Source organism: Symphalangus syndactylus, chromosome 21 (assembly GCF_028878055.3).
Source record: "Symphalangus syndactylus isolate Jambi chromosome 21, NHGRI_mSymSyn1-v2.1_pri, whole genome shotgun sequence".
Taxonomy (NCBI): Eukaryota; Metazoa; Chordata; class Mammalia; order Primates; family Hylobatidae; genus Symphalangus; species Symphalangus syndactylus.
This window is the reverse complement of record NC_072443.2, coordinates 59,048,898-59,065,864: the sequence shown is the minus strand read 5'-3', so window position 1 is coordinate 59,065,864 and position 16,967 is coordinate 59,048,898. Positions and strand designations below refer to the sequence as shown.

General features: G+C 37.9%; 1 protein-coding gene across 32 annotated transcripts in view; it reads left to right on the top strand.

Moving 5' to 3' along the window:
- Positions 1-16,967, top strand: part of SETD5 (SET domain containing 5) — an 81,137-nt gene that overhangs the window by 19,643 nt on the left and 44,527 nt on the right. For 8 of the 32 annotated variants that reach the window (XM_055259345.2, XM_063630445.1, XM_055259341.2 and 5 more), the window contains exons 2-4: positions 7,262-7,321; positions 11,585-11,771; positions 16,569-16,674. In XM_055259345.2, the coding sequence (XP_055115320.2) occupies positions 11,701-11,771; positions 16,569-16,674 (177 nt within the window). In that variant the 5' untranslated portion in view covers positions 7,262-7,321; positions 11,585-11,700. Of the gene's footprint in view, positions 1-4,012; positions 4,164-5,491; positions 6,028-7,261; positions 8,991-11,584; positions 15,068-16,093; positions 16,287-16,568; positions 16,675-16,768; positions 16,906-16,967 lie in introns of those variants that run through there. The other 24 variants (XM_063630448.1, XM_063630441.1, XM_063630434.1 and 21 more) reach the window with 9 other exon arrangements.

Here is a 16,967-nt window from a genome sequence, read left to right as displayed (position 1 = left end):
TTGGCCAGGGCATGGATTTGGACCATGTGGGTGTCATAATGGAGTATACCAAGTGATTTTGTTCCTATGATGAAAGTGAAGTCCGTATTTTGTTTCCTGTCTTTTAGTAAATCAGTATAGATAAGTCTTTTTTTTTTTTTTTCTTTTTTTATCCCCGAGACGGAGTCTCGCTCTGTCGCCCAGGCTGGAGTGCAGTGGCATGATCTTGGCTCACTGCAAGCTCCGCCTCCCGGGTTCATGCCATTCTCCTGCCTCAGCCTCCCAAGTAGCTGGGACTACAGGCGCCCACCACCACGCCCGGCTAATTTTTTGTATTTTTAGTAGAGATGGGGTTTCACCATGTTAGCCAGGATGATCTTGATCTCCTGACCTCGTGATCCGCCCGCCTCAGCCTCCCAAAGTGCTGGGATTATAGGCGTGAGCCACCGTGCCTGGCCAAGTCTTTTTTTTTTTTTTTAAATTATTTTCTTCTTTATTTTTTTCCCACATATTCTAAGTCTCTTACAGTGTCTAGGTTTCTTTCCAAAGGTGATTAAAAATGAAGCATCATATTTTATACTTCTGAGGCAGAACTGCTAGAACAGTTTTGATAATTTGAGACGAAGCACTCAAATCTTCTAGTTTACTTGCATTTGCAGTCAGACCTCTACAGATGCCAGCTAGATTACAGATGGCTAGCATAAGTTATTTTCATTACAGAAAGAAGAAATTTAGAGCTTAGTGCGGTCTATTAAAAGAATTAAAGGTTATGTCAAAGGACAACTATAAGAAAGTACTTTGGTTCTGAATATTGCTTCAGCTAGGGTTTATTTTGAAGCTCCCAGCCCAAATTTGTAGAAATGCAACTAAGATCTAATATTTAGTGTGTAAGAACTTTACAGGACATCCAGTCAGTAGTAGTCTTAAAAGTGAATCACATAGGCTGAAGCAGGCAGATCACCTGAGCCCAGGAGTTCAAGACCACCCTGGCCAACGTGGTGAAACCCCATCTCTACTAAAAATACAGTAATCAGCTGGGTGTGGTGGTGGGCACCTATAATCGCAGCTACTCAGGAGGCTGAGACAAGAGAATTGCTTGAACCCGGGAGGTGGAGGTTGCAGTGAGCCGAGATCATGCCATTGCACTCCAGCCTGAGCAACAAAGAGTGAAACTCCGTCTCAAAAAAAAAAAAAAGAAAAAAAAAATGTGAATCACATACATAAACATTGGGAATTTGCAGATAACTTTCATTTTAGGGTTTCTGGAGTGCAGTGGCGTAATCTTGGTGCACTGCAACCTCCACCTTCTGGGTTCAAGCGATTCTCCTGCCTCAGCCCCCCAAGTAGCTGGGATTACAGGTGTCCATCACTATGCCTGGCTGATTTTTGCTTTTGTTTTGTTTTTTTGTTTGTTTGTTTTGTTTGTTTGTTTGTTTGTTTGTTTTGAGACGGAGTCTCGCTCTGTCGCCCAGGCTGGAGTGCAGTGGCGCAATCTCGGCTCACTGCAAGCTCCACCTCCCGGGTTCACACCATTGTCCTGCCTCAGCCTCTCCGAGTAGCTGGGACTACAGGCGCCCGCCACCACGCCCGGCTAATTTTTTGTATTTTTAGTAGAGACGGGGTTTCATCGTGGTCTCGATCTCCTGACCTCGTGATCCGCCTGCCTCGGCCTCCCAAAGTGCTGGGATTACAAGCGTGAGCCACCGCGCCTGGCCCGATTTTTGTATTTTTAGTAGAGACGGAGTTTCACCATCTTGGCCAGGCTGGTCTCGAACTCCTGACCTCAGGTGATCCACCCGCCTTAGCCTCCCAAAGTGCTGGGATTGCAGGCATGAGCCACCGCGCCCGGCCCACTTACAGGATTTTTCTCCCCCTTCATGGTTGTATAATGCAATACTTGGCACATAGGCAAACCTGAACAGTTTGCAAGTTGCCTACCCTTTTCTACTTTGGATAAAATAAATCTCTTAAAATAGCACTTAACATAGTTTATATATATATTAATAGTAGTTACATCATGTTTGTTGAATGAATGAATGAAAAAAGTAGCAAATCTACATAATATAAATCCCAAGACAGCCAGGAATTTTATCTGGACCTAATTGTCTAACATAGCACCAATTGGTACTTAATAAAAACAAGGCTGGGCATGGCAGTATGTGTCTGTGGTCCCAGCTACTTGGGAGGCTAAGGTGAGAGGATCGCTTGAGCCCAGGAAGTTGAGGCTGCAGTGAGCTGTGGTTGCACCAAAGCACTCCAACCTGAGTAACAGACCGTGTCTCAAAAATAAAAATAAAAACAATTAGTTATAACTCAGATGTTGCTATCTAAGGTAAGTAATTACTATAATAAACAATTAAAATCTTAATTTTCTTTCCTCTGAACTTTACTACTGTAGGTGTGTAGTAGACTTCATACAAGTTAATCTTTTTGTAGCTTTGTTTCTTTATTTTTGTTTCTTCATCGGTTGGAGAAATTTTGCCTAAATTAATGAAAGTAAAAATACAGATATTAATGGCTCATAAATGTGTGCAACCCACTTCATCTATAGTAAGTAAAAGTGGCTCCCATTTTGGGGTTCGAAAATGAAGATCTGAATTCACAGAGAGGAGGCACGTGTAGAGATATGAGAAGTTATTTTCCTACGCTAGTTTGGTACATTGGTCTCTAACACATGTTCTGAGCCTCAGAACACAGTAGGACAGAACCTTCAGAAAGTGTTGAGAGTATAACTCTTTAAAGAGGTTTAGTCAGTCTGAATTATCTGAGGGCATCATCTTTATTTGGCACTTAGAAGTCTAAAATCTTCCTGATTCTTGTTAAGGTTATAAAGAGTCTGTGTATTGTTGGTTAGTTGAGCAGTAAATACCTTTTTATCATTGTTAAATGGGTTGTAAATAAAATATTTTTCTTCAGTGTTAAAATAATTTATGATCACAATATTTAGATCATAATAATAATTCTGTTATTTATGGTATGTAGTCTTATCCTACTGCCACTCCCCTCTTCTGCTCCACGTACTACTAAGTATGACTTGGTCTCTATAATACTCACTAATTATGAAGTTTTTTATGGAGAAGGAAATTCTTAATATAGACTAAAGTAGGATTTTTTTTAAGTTGTCTTTTAATGGCCTTTTATTCTAGTAAACTTAGATTTCTTATAGACATCGGTTTATTGTGCCCAGCTCAGTATCTCCTAGAGGGAGTATAAATTTAGGCAAAGGAATCAAGGAATAAACTGGTATTGTAGAAGAGATGGGAGAAAAGGAAATTTTTATTTTTGCTTTAAATTACTAAATCATGATGTTTCCTGTCTCTCAGTGCTTACCCCAATCAGTGTTTCTCTCTTTTCTTTTTTCCCTTTGGTCCCGAACCCCTAAAATTCTTTGCTTGCATTAACTTGCTTCAGATTATAAGCCTAATTTATACTGTTCCAAATACGTGAACTTTTCACTGTATCTCTGAGTGCTCTTTTAGAGTTCCTCTCTTTGTTTTCCAGTAACTCATATTTGTTTCTTCTGATGCTTAACACTTCTCTCTCATTTTTTTTTCTTGTTTCTCACATTTTTTCTTTCCACATTATCTGCTGTAGCAAACTTGAAATACATGCTTTTGGAGAAGAATAAAAACAGTGTTTAGCCATATTCAGGTTATTAGCAGCAGCTCCTCTTTCTTCACTTATACTTAAAGGGACCAGAAAGTTATTTAAGCTCTTAGTTGCTACAAATGCTAGTCCATGTGCTCTTATGAGTCAGCACAACAGGTATTTTTTTTTATTATTATTGTACAGATGAGAAAACTGAGACTTTGAGACATTCTATGAATTGCCTAAGCTAGTTGGCAGCAGTGCCAGGATTCATAGAAATTTGGAGCAGGAAGACACACAATGAAGATTTTACTTTGAGGAATTTAGGGTTCATCTATGTAAAGTGATTTTTCTGAGGTCACTAATTATGTTGTAGGCTAGAACTCAAGTCTCCTCACTCCTAATATAGTGCCTTTTCTATTCTTTTTTTATTTTTTTAGGAGATGTGTCTCACTGTGTTGCCCAGGCTAGTCTTGAACTCCTGGGCTCAAGCAATCCTCCTGCCTCGGCCTCCCAAAGTGCTAGGATTACAGGTGCAAGCCACCACACCTGGCCTCTAATAGTGCTTTTTCCTAGCATACTTTTCTTCTCCTAAGGTAAAAGGCTGTTTGTCATGGTACAGCTACAGTGATTTTACTTGAGATATTTGACTTTGAGATGGAGATGAAGATAAGTATATAATGCAGCTGCCACATTCATTCTCATACAAGTTGGTCATGTAGATAAAATGCCATCATGTATTTATTGTATTCTGGACTGTTCTGTGATTTAAAAATTAAGTAGAGAGTAAAAATCATCATACCAGAAAACCCAATATTGTTTCCCCATTTCCCCTTTTTACTATTTTGTAAAGTCATTCAAAAGATAAATCAAAGAACTATAGATGTATTTAAGAAGAAATTCAGCCTATATGCAATAACAAAATTTTGAATAATCAAGTTCAGAAATTGGATTTTTAAAATATTATTGGCTACTTTAACCCTTTTGAAATATTCCCAAAAAGTGTTTTCTCTTCCCGAGTTAAATTTATTCATTTATTGACCTATTAAAGATTTTTTTAGTGCTTCAGAGCTATTCTGTATATCTGTTCATTTTCGTTATTTAGTAGTATGTAGAAGTAGTAGATTAGGCTGAATAGATTTATTTCAGGATATATCTTAGATATTTGTGTTTTTGATGAATCCCAGTTTAAGGGTTATTACTTTCAAAAGGAAGAAATTTGGTTAGTCATGACAACTTTTTATAATTTTATAATACTGTGTGAAAAACCTGATACCAAAACTTCTGAAAAAGAAACCAGGCCTAGGAGATGAAGATTATTAAATTGAGGATATTTTTAAGTTAGATTCTAAATTAGTAAATCATGGCTAATAAGATGAAACTAATCTGATCCTTTAGTAAGATCTGAAGTAATATTGTTGCTCTGCAAAAAAGTGGTTGTTATAAGTACTATTGGGAGATGATACTGCTCAGTCTACTTTTTATGTCAGCCTAAGCAAGATTAGATTTTCTCTTTTCTCTAATAGATGCCAATATTTAACATTGACTTTTATCTAATTTCAAAAATATCTATGAAATATACTTTCTGTCCTGAATTAGAGTGTGTGTATATTTGTCTTTACTTGAAATGTTATAGCTGGATGATAGATTTCAGAGCAATTTTTATGCTTAGGGAAGCCACTACCTCCCAAAAAGGTTTTCTTATGAGAATGAGGAAAATAAGTATAAATTTTCATATTTGTGTTATTACTGTTGATGTGCTTGGATAATTGTATTTATAAAAGTAAAAAATGTTCAGTATTTTATCTGAAATTTAATAATGGATATTGTACAGCCTAAGGAATTAAAAGAAAAAGGACCCTTTGAGAAAATGGCTTGTTCTTGTGTATTTTAATATATACTGTGTTCACTTATGTTTTGTCAGACACTGAAATTGAGGAAGAGAGATTTGGCATTCTGTTGGTTTATGGAGAGAGTTGATCAGAGATTGCTCCTTGGCTGAGTTGCTGTCTGCATAGGCTGTTAACAATTGTTTCTCTGGCAGCAGATCTTGTTCATCAGGATTGCATCATTTCTGGGAGAATGGCCAAGGTCCACAGCCTCAGTACAAAGACTGTCTGAAGCATATGAGGCCTGTTCTCTTTCTGAAGCGGCACTCCTCTTCCTGCCAGTCCTCTTCACAGGATTACTGAAGCAGACTTGTTCTGAATTTCTTTCATTGGATTGGTTGTTTATTGGACTCTTGTCTGCCAGCTGCTTCCGCCTCACCTGTCTGATGCAATTTCTTCTTCTGAAATCTCTGTTGGAATTGTTCATAAAACACTTTTTGTTTGTCTTCTCTGTGAGTGAGCAGGGAGATCATACAGGTCTTGTGCTTTCAGCAAGTCATATAGAGAAGAGACTGTCAGAATGATGATACAGAGACTGTTGGCCATTTCTGAACCCAATTAAAAAGATGGGGTAATTAAGAAACATTTCTGGCATGTTCTATTTAACATCCGTTTCCCTAGAAACTGTATGTAAATGGCACCTCCTAAAGAGAGTACTCGGTACTACTGGAAGATATAGGCTATGTCTGTTTCTGAATCCAAGAACTTACTAGTGTTCCTGTGGATTCTGATGGATTGTTCTGGAAATAGTTAAATTAATAATAAATTGAAACTGTGATGCATTCATTTACCCCCTACTGTACACTCACATCTATTTCTCTCTTTTCCTCCTTTCCTTTTTTTCTTTCTTATTTGCTATTGCTTCTTCCTTGATTTACTTTATTTCTTCCTTCCTTTTACTGTTACTTTGATACTTTTTATTTCTCTAATTCTGGGTGTACTATTTTAAATTATTTCTAAAAAATAGTTTATTTTCTAGTTTTTTTAAATTAGAAATCATAAAACATCAACATAAATGAAATGCGTGTGTTCTAATGCTTGGTAACTGGAATCCTATGAACAGTTCTTTTCATGTTTATGATATGTTAATCTTTAAGGTGTTAATAACTCTGGCTAGCATTAAATTTGACTTTTAGGAAAAAAACACGAGAGGCTTAAAGGATACTGATCATTTTCCCCCCAAAGTCCTGGATCACCTATTTTCCCTTCCTTTTTGGAAGGTAGAAAATTAATTTAAGCCCCATTTTTTAAGCATGTTTCCATTTGACCACAAATAGAACTGACTCCTTTTTATCACTCTTTTTTATAGTAGGACAAGAAACTAGATGGTGTGGAATGAAGGGAAAGAAAGGAGTAATAAATATGGACTTGTAATTTAATGGGTGATGATGGGCCCTTGTCTGGCTGGACAGTTGTCAGACATTGGGTTAAAGAAAGATCTCTGAATTTGAGAAGTGTTCAATGAAGAAGGGAAGCACCTTTTAGGAGAGAGAAAAAGAAGGGATCCCTTGGAAAATGAGAGAATTCTAATTTGAAGGAAGGGGAACAATTAGCCAGTGATATAAGTATTTACCATTTAAGTCAAATAATTTCCTTCCTTACCCTCTCATTTCTGGCTTTATGGAAAAATAAAAAAGGGCAAAAAATTCAGTGCTGGATGGACGTAGGGTGGTAAACAAGATAGTATAGATGTAGGATGATAAACAGGACAGTATACAGAAACATAATATAGCTGTAGAATTCCATTCTGTGTGTTCATCAATGTTATTTCTTTCTATACTAATTTGTGTCTCAACTTTTTCTAGGTCTTCAGAACTGCTAGCAGATCATTTGGGGGGACTTCATATTCAGAAGTCTATATAAAGGTGACTGACCCAAGTAAATCCTTTTAATTTCTGTTTTATTTTTTGCATTTTAATGACTGCTGGAATCATGTTGTAGTAAATTGTGATTATAATTTACTTAGCAGATATTTCTTGAACTTCTCTATGTGTCAGTTATTGTTTTGGCCATTGGAACTACAGCAGTGGATAAAAATCCCTGTCCTCATAGAGTTTATATTCTGGTAGGAAAAAACAAACAAATTATAATAAGAAAATAATGCATTTAGATGATCTGTTAAATGTTCCTCAGTTAACATTTTAATAGCTACATTTTACAGAGTTACTTAGGGAGGGAACTATTCTTAGGGTAATATTTGAGAAATTTGGGATTATTAACAGAATTCGAATTAAGAAGCCTCATCATTATTAAAGCATTAGTTAGAATGAGATGGTCAAGCTAACCTATTATGGTTGCTTTCATCAGAAGAATGAAACAGTCATGTTAAACTAGACACAAGGAAAATGGAATAATTTTTATGAAATAGAAATGTATAGTTACCAACTTAATGTTTCTTTTCTTTTTTTTTTTTTCTTTTTTGAGACGAAGTTTCATTCTTGTTAGGAATTGCACTTGCACTTGTTGAAGTGCAATGGCACGGTCTCGACTCACTGCAACCTCCGGCTCCCGGGTTCAAGCGATTCTCTTGCCTCAGCCTCCCAAGTAGCTGGGATTACAGGCGCCCGCCATTGTGCCCAGCTAATTTTTTTGTATTTTTAGTAGAGACAGGGTTTCACCGTGTTAGCCAGGCTGGTCTTAAACTCCTGACCTCAGGTGATCCGCCCACCTCAGCCTCCCAAAGTGTTGGGATTACAGGCGTGAGCCACCGCACCCAGCTGACTTAATGTTTCTTAAAATTATTTTATCAACTATCCAAAATAGCTGGGTTGGTGTTTCATTAGTGAATGTAGCAGTCATTTATTCACTCATTAAAATGTTATCTGAAGTAACTTTTCCATCTTTTCCTTTTAGTGTATCTTTTAAAAATTGCTCTAGGAAAAATATCAACTAACATCTTGGGTTTATAACTTGTCTTTTATCTAGAAACTGTACTTTTTTTTTTTTTTTTTTGGAGACAGAGTTTCACTTTTGCTTGGGCTGGAGTACAGTGGCCCTGTCTCAGCTCACTGCAATCTCTGCTTCCCAGGTTCAAATGATTCTCGTGCCTCAGCCTCCCAAGTAGCTGGGATCACAGGCATATGCCAACATGCCAAGCTAATTTTTGTATTTTTAGTAGAGATAGGGTTTCACCATGAAACCATGCATTTTTTAAATGGGTGTACAATACTAATGGCTACAACAAAGGGTTTTTAATGATATTGAGTACGGTTTTTGGTTTAAGTCTTCTACTGAAAAATATAATACAATTCAGATTCCCTTTGCTGATCGGGGAGGTATGGTGATAATCAGACTTTCATATGATTATCTGGTCAGACAGCTTTGGGGCTTTTCTTTTAATCTGAGTTATACAGTAATACTAATAGAAAGAGTTGTAACCAACAGCCCCCAGTATTAACTGTGTCTTTTGGGTTTACTTGATGAGTGTTCTTGTTTTATCATTTACAGATTTTACTTCAATTTCCCAAAGGCTTAGAAGATGTACTGCCAAGGTCTCTGTTTGGATATACTGTTAGGGAAAGGAAACATACATGTGTAAGACTGGCCTAAAGGCAAAAAATTTCATCAGTCCTTTTTTTTCTTTTTTTTTGGCGACAGGGACTCACTTTGTTGCCCAGGCTGAGTGCAGTGGCATGATCTCAGGTCACTGCAACCGCCACCTCCCAGGCTCAGGCAATCCTCCCACCTCAGCCTCTTGAGTTATCTAGGACTACAGGTGCATGCCACCGCACCAGATTTTTTTTTTTTTTTTTGAGATGGAGTCTCACTGTGTCGCCCAAGCTGGAGTGCAGTGGCGTGATCTCGGCTCACTGCAACCTCCACCTCCTGGGTTCAAGAGATTCTCCTGCCTCAGCCTCCTGAGTAGCTGGGATTACCAGCGTGTGCCACTACAGCTAATTTTTGTGTTTTTAGTAGAGAAGGGGTTTCACCACATTGGCCAGGCTGGTCTCGAATTCCTGACCTCAAGTGATCCACCCACCTTGGCCTCCCAAAATGCTGGAATTATAGGTGTGAGCCACCGTGCCCGGCCCACACCAGGTAAATTTTGTATTTTTAGTAGAGACAGGATCTGGCCATGTTTCCCAGGCTGGTCTCAAACTCCCAAGCTCAAGCAGTCCACCTGCCTTGGCCTCCCAAAGTGCTGGGATGACAGGAATGAGCCACTTCATCTGGCCCAGTCATTTCCCAGCCCAGCTATATGTCACCTCCGGTTGGGCGTAGGAACAGGCGTATTGTCATACCCATAGGTCTCACTTCATCATCTAGGCTGGAGTGCAGTGCATGATTATGGCTCACCTCAGCCTCTACCTCCTGTGCTCAGGTGATCCTCCCACCTCAGCTGCCAAGTAGCTGGGACCACAGGCACACATCACCATGGCTGGCTGATATTTTTTTACTATTTTTGTAGAGATGGGGTCTCACTATGTTGCCTCAGCTGGTCTTAAATTTCTGGGCTCAAGTGATCCTCCCACCTTGGCCTCCTAAAGTGTTGGTATTACAGTTGTGAACCACTACACCCAGCCCACAATTTTTTTTATTTGCATTAATATCAAAGTAAGATTGGAGCATCTCAGACCATCTACAATTTACAATTTGCATTAACCGGCCAGGCACGGTGGCTCACGCCTATAGTCCTAGCACTTTGAGAGGCTGAGGTGTGAGTGGATCACCCGAGGTCAGGAGTTCAAGACCGCCTGGCCAACATAGTGGAACTTCGTCTCTACTAAAAGTACAAAAATTAGCCAGACATGGTGGCAGGCATCTGTAGTCCCAGCTACTTGGGAAGCTGAGGCAGGAGAATCTCTTAAAGCCAGGAGGCAGAGGTTGTAGTGAGCCAAGATTGCGCCATTACACTTCAGTCTGGGCAACAAAAGTGAAACTGTCTCAAAAAATAAAATAAAATTTACATTAACCTCCTGGGTTGACTCAGTCAGTATCATGTACTTTTCATTCCTTTAGTTTTTTTAGTATTAATAATTGTTCTAATGTCTTATTATGAATCAGTGTATCAGTCATGACTTTCTTTGTAGTCTTTTTTGCAAAAGTCCTTGTTAACATGGGTCTTTGACATTCACATTGACTTTATTCCCCCCCAAATAAAATGCTTTTTGTTTCATCCTTTTAATGTTTTTTTACAGTACTGTAAAACTACTAATGTAAAGTCACACAAAGAACACTTGTTTCCCTCTGCACCATACCTCCAAATCTCTTAATCTATTTTTGCATTTTTTATACTTCAGTAATTTCTGAGTCTTTCTGTTCCCAGCTTTCACTGGTTTATGGTCACCATGTCAAGCTATCCTCACCTCTTTTTCATACACAGTTATTTAGTCTTTATCATGAAACTGTACTCTTCGTGATTTCGGGGGTTTTTTCGTTGTTTTTAAAAAACAGTCAACTTTTTTAGAGCAGTTTTAGGTTCACAGGAAAATTCATCAGGAGATACAGAGATTTCCCATGCACCCTCTGCACCCACGCATGCATAGCCTCCTCCTGATATTTAGCAGCGTATTATTACCCCACAAATAAAGTTGCTAAGATGATTGCATCTTCTCCCTAAATTATAGTTAAGATGATTTAAAAGAAGGAAGAGAGCGTTCAATGACAAAAGAAGGCAGTAAGAAACAGCTGTTTCCAATCAAGTATAAGCAACAAATTGATCTCTTTTAATTTGGAAGAAATAACATTATTGACTGCTTGTGAAACTGCATTTATTTGTGGCCTAGGAAAAAAATGAAGATCTTGAATTTTTAAAGAGTTCAGGTAAACTAGGATATTTTTAATAACTATCCTTTATCTTAAAACTTGTTTGCTACATCCTAGGCTGCCAGAAAATTTTGTTTGGGCAGTTTTAGAATGGGAAGAATGTGTTGGGTTAGTGAGATAGGCAGACTCTTCCTTTCCCTTCAACTGAAAAGAAAAAAGTAAGCATAACTTTTTGCCCCCTACTTTGTGAAGCATTAATGAAATGCATAGTAAACATGGGACACTGTGGCTGTATTTATTTTGTAATTACCCCTTAAAAGCCTTGTTCAAGAATGCAGAAAAATATTCAGTAGCATTTAAGATGAAGAACTATCTGATAACTAGCTATTTATTTTACTAGATATTTTCCTTTTCTGTTGCAGGATTCCTCATGTCCATAACATGTTGGATGAGGCTCTGCAGCTCACCCCCACTCTCAGAGTGGTCAGTCTCCATTAATTGGACCCCGTGATTTACAATCTCTGCTGTGTTGGACGTCATGAGCATTGCAATCCCTCTGGGAGTCACCACACCAGATACATCCTACTCAGATATGGCTGCTGGATCAGAGTAAGTGCTACTTTCTAGGTAGTAGGTACATTACCAGTCTGTGTGGAGACAACTTTCTTATGGATAGCTAATAAGATAATATGTAGTATTTTCTTAACTAGATCCTATCCCACTGTAATTAACATTAGACCTTTCCCTTTACCCCCATTGAAGCTGGTGGAAAAAAGGAATTAGAAGGGGAAGGAAAAGTTTTCAGAGGGGTATTTCTGGGCAAATAATTAATAGAACCAAAGTTGCAAAGTAGGAATTCATTTTCATTTGTTTTAATGGGTGGAGAAAATTGGAATAAAGTAGGTGTTACTACCTGCTTCTGTAGAGTTAATGATTCTGATGGAGGGAGATAAGAAGGTGTTCTTTCCAACTGATTTTCCTTGAAGTCCTCTTCCTATGTACTTCCCATTGTTCTAGAGTAAAGGGGCCGAAACTATATGGGCAGGTTGCCTAGACCTTCTGACATCTGGGGTAGAAAACATGGAGAGCAGCGTCATCTGTTTTTTCATAATATTCATTGCCTAGAAAGAGGACCTTCAAAATCAGTGGTACCAAACTTTTTTTTCAGCTAAGAGCAGCTTTAGGAATTCAGAGTTTGTCCAAAGGCCCAATCCCTAAAATTATACTCTCAATTCTTGAAGAATGTAAATGCCAAATGACAATGAAGGTAGGCCTTCATTATACAACTTTATATATATTATTCACAGTTTTAAAATTTTTAGTCTTTTGTATCCCTTCTCTTTTAAGTTGTCCGAGATTCCCCCTGCTCACAGATTCCCCCTCTTGTCCTTTTACCTCCCTTGTACCCAATCTTCCTTGCTTACAGAAAGGAAGTGGAAGCCCCCTACCTTTCAAGACGAAGTGGCACTACACCAGGATGTGAAAGTCCAGCGAAAGAGACCCAAGGGGCCTAGGGGGCAGCACACCCCCAGAAGCCAAGTCTATTCCAGGCAGTACCAGGGATTAGGGTCTGGGCTGGAAAAATCCTGGTGTTTTGAATATGTTCAGGTCCAGTTCAGACTCTTGATCCCACAGCCACTTCTTGAGTGAGGTGGGTGTTGCTCTAATTCCCCTGTTTCTCTTGCCATTTTCACAGTCCCTGGGGATTCTTCCCCCTTCAGCAAAGCAAAGCAACTGTACCAGATTTCTGGGTTGAATGACATCCCTGATTAATAAGTGGTTTTCTTCCTTAAAACAATATTATTAAAGAGCATGTATATTTCTTCATAAAGCCACCTAATATAACTTACCTGTTTCTGAGTTCCTTAAAGAGGAAGACTTAAAGCTACCCTGAGAAATAGTATATAATATTCTGGGGTAGTCTAAAATGGAAAGCAGTGTTTGGGCTTATTCCCATATAGAAAGAAGGGTTGGGGGTGGGGAAGGGTTGATTTTGTTTCTTCTAGAGCTTTTCTTTTTTTTTTTTTTTTTGTTTGTTTGTTTTGTTTGCATGCAAAAGGTATTTAGTTATGTCAGTAACTGAGACTTACTTACCATTTTACAACTCTTTCCCCAAATAAAGTACTTAAAACTCTTCCTGCATTAGTAGGTAGCCAGTTTGTATTGTGTTTATAGGTTTTTATAAAGTCAGCTACTAACCTGGTACTATGTAGATTGTCTAACTATATAGATAGATAGCATTAACATTTGTGAGAAATTTCAACAAAGAAGTTAAACCAATACGTTTGGAATTGGTAGATAAAAGACCCAGAGCAGTTAATCTTACAATTGGTGTTTTCCCTGAAGTATAGAAATGACTGCCCATGAATACTGCTAGGGAGTCTAGGAGTAATTCCAGAAATAAAAATACTTCTGGTCTACAAATGTGACTGCGCTATCTCTGTTAACACCAGCATATCCTAGGATTTCCTGAAACATTTTCATTCATGATCTCCAGACAGATTTATGATACTGTGGTCATAACTAGCTACATAGTTATGCATTTCTGCAAAGGGAAAGAATGTCAATAACTAGCTACGTACCATTCTGTTAAATTATTAATGATATTTATTAATGTTTCATCATGCCTATTTCGCTGTTCTGGGCACTTTAAGATTAAACCTGGTATTAAGTGCAGCATACTCAGCTAGATGTAGACTTCATAGGATTTTAAATCTGATGGCAACTATATGCAATATGCATTTATTTTTGTGTGTGTTTATAGGAAAATTTGTAGATGTAACAAGCAAAACAAAGATTTTTCTGAATTTCCAACTCTACCATAGCAGAATTTCAGGCATTTTCCAACAAATGGCATGATAGCAGCTGGGTTGCATGTTGTACTTAGAACACCGTTGATGGAGTATATCTGTTGTGAGCCTGGTTTCTGTGTATGTGTCCAGTTTAGTGATAGGAGAAGAAAGGCTGTAATTGCATTTGCATAAAGTGTTTGGCTGCTAAAGAGATGTAATTCCATTATTCCAAACTTTTCATTCATATTTAAAAATATAAAAACTAGTATATATATCAAGGAATATTTTAGGAAATCTTGTAGTTACCTGTCAATGTCTAACTATGTATTTAATCAGTAACTAATATGGAAATTGCAGAGTTTCTTCATCAGAAGATATGAGTTGAAATTTTAGATTTGGCATGCACAGCAATATATTAAATGCTGTACTTAACTAGAAAGTATTGGGCAGTGCGATGGCCTTTTAACCTCCACAATATACATTTTATTTTTATTCCCTAGACTTGCACATGAAGTGCATATGTTCATATTTACCCGTTTGGAGATGGGTAAGATACAACCAGCATAGCTCCATCTCCATGGCCATCTTTGATTTCATGCAACTTTCCTTTTTCCTGTCCCCCCCGCACCAAAAAAAAATCCATTCCTAATAAACAGCTATCATGTTTCACTCCATGTGTTCAGTGGTACAAAATCTATATAAAATATGTACAGCTTTTTGGAATACTTGTTTATCTAGTAATGTACCTAGTAAATTAATAATGTATAAATTTATTACTTTTAACTGTCCATCATAGAAATTAAATTACACCTTCATTTTATTAATGCTTGTCTGCCTTTGGTTTCATTTAGGAAACCCCACCTGTTTCCTAATACTCAGAGATGATTGCCTCTCAGTGAGCCATGTTCAGATCATCTTTTTCTCAAGAATACTGACCTGCATTCTTGATGTACCCCTCCCCCGTTTCCATCTTGCAGACACTTTTAAGTGATAAAATGCATGCACCTCACTAACAGAGAATACTTTCCTCTGTCTAAAGTTCTTCTTCACTTAGAAATTTCCTTTGCTGTTATTAATAAGATCCCTTCTCACAGTTTTGGAGCATATAACTGGGTGAGTTGGATACATATCTCAGAATTTTCTTTGATCCCTCACTTCTCAATTGACATTGCACCACATTGAACTGCACACTTCTTCCTGCTGTACTATATATTGTATATCTTTAAGCAGGAAAAAATGACTATTATTTCAAGCAAAAAATATGCATTATTTGACTCCCTGAAAGACCCATTAATCTCTAAGTTTGAGTTATACCAATCATTGGAGTTTCTAATTTGTGAATCTGTGTTCTAATTAATATAAATTACAAATTACTATTCTATTCTGCAAAGCCATACAAACTTTATATTTTTGAATTATCCTTCAGTATTCCCTAAAACCTAACCAGGTAACAATCAGAGTTGAGGTTCTTTCTTCCCATAAACCTGAATTTTATCCTTTGCCGTTAAAGCCTTTTTATTATAAAGGCTTAACATTAATTTTCTAAGTTTGAATACATGTATAATTCTGCAATAATACATTGCTCTTGAATAGTTTATTTTCTACTCACAAAGGGTACAAAGAGACTAAACCAAGCTTCTCACTAAGCCTGGTTAATAAAGGTCTCAAATAATTTTCTTTAAAGGACTGAATGTCATTCTCGTTTCTGTAGTGGAAAGAGCATAGACTTTGGAGTCAGACTTTGTTTCAAATCTTAGCTGTGTCAATGTGTAACCTTGGGGAAGTCATCTCACCACCACATCTTCCCACTTTGTAAAAATGGGGTATATACCATGTTTAGTGGTTGCTGAAATTAAATGAATTAATATATATTTAAAGCACCTAACAAATATTGGGCAGTTCACAATGGTAGCCATTACTGTTGTTATTATTTGTCACTAGAACTTTCCAGTTTAGTTTTTATTTTGAAATTCTATGGTATTATCATGCAGCTGATAAATAATTTTGTCCATAATATGCTTGCATGTCATTGGTGGATGAGAAATTATTACTCTAATATTTGAAAGGTGTTGGGGGTTCGTCAAGATGAGAGGTATGATAAATATAAGATGCCATTGTTTTTACCTGTACTTTCTTCAGGGTATCCTGTCTTGGTAGTGAATGGAAGAGGGCCTGGTCCCTGGGGCAGTGCAGAAGGCACTTTCATCATCTCACTCACTGCAAATGTCATGTGAGGTTTCATGGAAGTATTAAGAGATCCAATTAAGAAGAATAGTTCTGAGTCTAAACCAGCCCAGAGTGGCTTCTCTAGGGGAAACTCCCCGCTCAGCTGGTACGTTTGTGTTTGTCATTAGGGACACCTTGTATCTCAGGTGCCTGCCTTCAGACATCTGCCTGTACTGGCTTCATGTTACACACAAATCCACATTTAATAACACTCCTACTGTTATTTATAGGCTTAGTTATGTGAATAAGATTGTTTCACTGAGTTCTTTCTCTTATCCTAGTGGCTAGTGGTTGTGGAAAGAGGAGGGGTTAGAATGGGAAATGAAGTGTTAGTTTAAGGGAAGATTAGGTGTTATGCTATCATGCATTGCTTTTCGCCTTTGTGCAGCCCTGAATCTGTGGAGGCTAGTCCAGCAGTTAATGAGAAGAGCGTGTATTCCACTCATAATTATGGGACCACTCAGAGGCATGGGTGTCGAGGACTGCCTTATGCTGTGAGTATGCATTTGTTTCTCTCCAGAACAGTGATCTTCCTGGAGTATAATCCATTCTTATACATTGTGACTTTCTTGAAATGTTTATATGCAGCATGACGAAGTTGCCCCTTTTGCACTTCCCTGACTCCAGCGGACGTCTAGCCCTGCATCATTGTTCTTGTTTTTATGTCCCAGTTGACCTTGGCATTTTGTTTTATCACTTTCCTGGTTGAAGCCAAAAAACGAAGGGTACTACTTTCTTCTTTCTTTCCATATGTACCATACTTTAGGGGAGAGAGGGGCCAGTGTTT